The 2,230-nt window shown below is 52.4% G+C and overlaps 2 protein-coding genes across 3 annotated transcripts in view; one reads left to right on the forward strand and one right to left on the reverse strand.

The window, feature by feature from the left end:
• GEMIN7 (gem nuclear organelle associated protein 7) overlaps positions 1–1,258 on the reverse strand; it is a 12,335-nt gene extending 11,077 nt beyond the window's left edge. For both annotated transcript variants that reach the window (XM_006759535.2, XM_015561212.1), the window contains exon 1: positions 400–1,258. The gene's annotated coding sequence lies outside the window, so the exon portion shown is untranslated. The remainder of the gene's footprint in view (positions 1–399) is intronic.
• The window catches only part of ZNF296 (zinc finger protein 296), an 8,050-nt gene continuing 5,838 nt past the window's right edge, over positions 19–2,230 (forward strand). The window contains exons 1-2 of the mRNA XM_015561202.1: positions 19–93; positions 232–376. Coding sequence (XP_015416688.1) covers positions 19–93; positions 232–376 — 220 coding nt within the window. The remainder of the gene's footprint in view (positions 94–231; positions 377–2,230) is intronic.

A 2,230-nucleotide genomic window follows, 5' to 3' on the forward strand; every position in this document is an offset into this window, starting at 1 on the left:
GGTAACAGGTTTGGTCATATGAGTGCAACCCCCATTCTCCTGAACAGAAAACTGGAGCTGGGAGATGGCAAATCATTTGCTGGGTGCAAGCCAGTGAGTGGCAGGAAAGGCAGCAAAGCCCCGGTGGCCGGCCCTGTGCGGAGGGCAGTTTTTCAGCCAGCACAGGGGAGCCCCGGGAGGTTTGAGGCCAAGGTGTGACCTGAGAAGAAACTGATTTGATCGTCCTCCAAGAACGTGGCTGCAGACGAGGGGCAGCCCCCAGCCCTGCCTCGGCAGAAGCCACACCTCCAAAGCCAGGAGAGGCTGAAGTACCCCCCTAATATCCAGGTGTGCCGAGCAGAAGCCATCCTGGAGCAGGCTGTGGATAACTTTGAAGGTACGAAGACGGACAAAAAATACCTGATAAGGGACCAAAGAGCTACTGGCTCTGGACTGGGTAGATCCTGAAGGACGACCAGCTGATGTCCGTCAGGCCAGGGGAGATGGTGTTAGCAAGGTTCAGACCATCCTGGAAAGAAATTGAAAGCAACAGATGTCCCAGGTCAAGTCCAGGTTTATGAACTCCGGCCCAGCTCCAGGGAAGTGATCAGCCACCGCCGGAAATCATGGAAATCATGGGGGCCGTCGTGGCAGCAGACAAGAGAAGAAAAGTGCTGGAAATGGAGAAGATCCCAAAACTGAAACCCAGCAGCCAGATGCCAAAGCAGCAGCCACTCAAAACCACCCCCCAGAAGGATAAACAGCCGGGGACCCAGCGAGCACCAGTCTTCCTAAAAGGCAGACTCAGAGCCTGGGAGCTGGCTGTGTGCGTTAGGAGAGTCTAAGTTCCATGCATTCCAGGGACTTCAAATCAGCTGGTTTTTACTATTCATAGCCGCTTGGGCTAAAAGGAAAATGCTTTTCTTCAGGATTCTTATTCGGAACAATAAAGAAGAAGCTGGTTTAAAAAGTTTAACAACATTCCTTGTCTCAGGGCCCTCTCTCTGCATGGACACCATGTGTTAGCCACGGTTGTGAACAGTAGCTCTGGACTAGAGGTTTTGTTGTTGTTGTTTTTTGGGGGGGTAGTGGGGAGTTTATTTCCCATCAAATAAATATGAAACCCATTTTTCAGAAATGTTGTCATTTTAATGGGATCATTGTCTTCATCTCAGAGCTGAAATACCTAACTTTAGATAGAACAAAATATGTAAGGAGCCATAGCTACATCTGTACGTTGGATGACTTTACCTCTACATTTTAAAAAAAAGGCAAACAGCCCAGCTGGTGTAGCTCAGGTGTTGAGCATCGTCCCAGCAACCAAGAGGTCACTGGTTTGATTCCTGGTCAGGCACATGCCCAGGTGGCAGACTCGATCCCCTATGGGGGATCAGTGATGTTTCTCTCTCATTGATGTTTCTATCTCTCTCTATCATTCTCCTTCCTCTCTCTCTAAAAACCAATAAAAACATATTTTTTAAAAAGGAAAATAAAGGCATAATTCGGAGAGGAAAAAAGAGAAGAAACTGGTTGGAGAAAGGTCACAAAGGGCGTGCCCAAGAAGACAAAAGCAGGCATTAATCCACTCTCCCAGGTGACCAGATCATCGTCCTTTATCCTTCTGGTCTTCGACCAAGGATTTCCTGCTAGAAGGTTCCAGGAACCACGTCCACACCCATCCCCCACTGCTTGACAAACGAATTCGTTTGACTCCAGATCCCATCCCTGAGGTCAATGGCAGGGGCCAGAGACTCACCGACCTCCCTCCTGGGGCCTCAGTATTCACTGAGGCCATGGCAGTGGGTCAGATCTTCGGACTAACGTTTAGCCAAGTCCTCCACTGCCAGGGGAGGGAACCAGCTGGGGTGCCAGCTTAACAAGAGGCGCCCAGACATAGTTAACGCAGGTGACCCGTCCGTCCACACACCCCATGGGCTGCCCCGCTGGATGCGTATTAGTTCAAAGGGGAGAGACCCTCCCTCCCTTCCACCCCCTGGGCCGGTCAGTATTCTTTCAATTCCTCCCTGACCACCCATCGCTCTCCTATTCTTATACTAAGTAGGTCCTCCCGGCCCCCGGGCGTCCACTCCCCACTCCGCCCAGGGTTGGACCTGCTTCCCGTCTCCCAGCCGGGAGGAGAGCAGCGAGTCCGCCCGGGGAACGGTGGGGGTCTGGCTGCTGCTGTTACTCCTGTTACCGGCATCGGAGCTATCACCCCCGCGCCCCCTGCTCCCCACCGCGACCCGGGCGG

Source organism: Myotis davidii, unplaced genomic scaffold (assembly GCF_000327345.1).
Source record: "Myotis davidii unplaced genomic scaffold, ASM32734v1 scaffold796, whole genome shotgun sequence".
In the NCBI taxonomy this organism is placed as follows: domain Eukaryota; kingdom Metazoa; phylum Chordata; class Mammalia; order Chiroptera; family Vespertilionidae; genus Myotis; species Myotis davidii.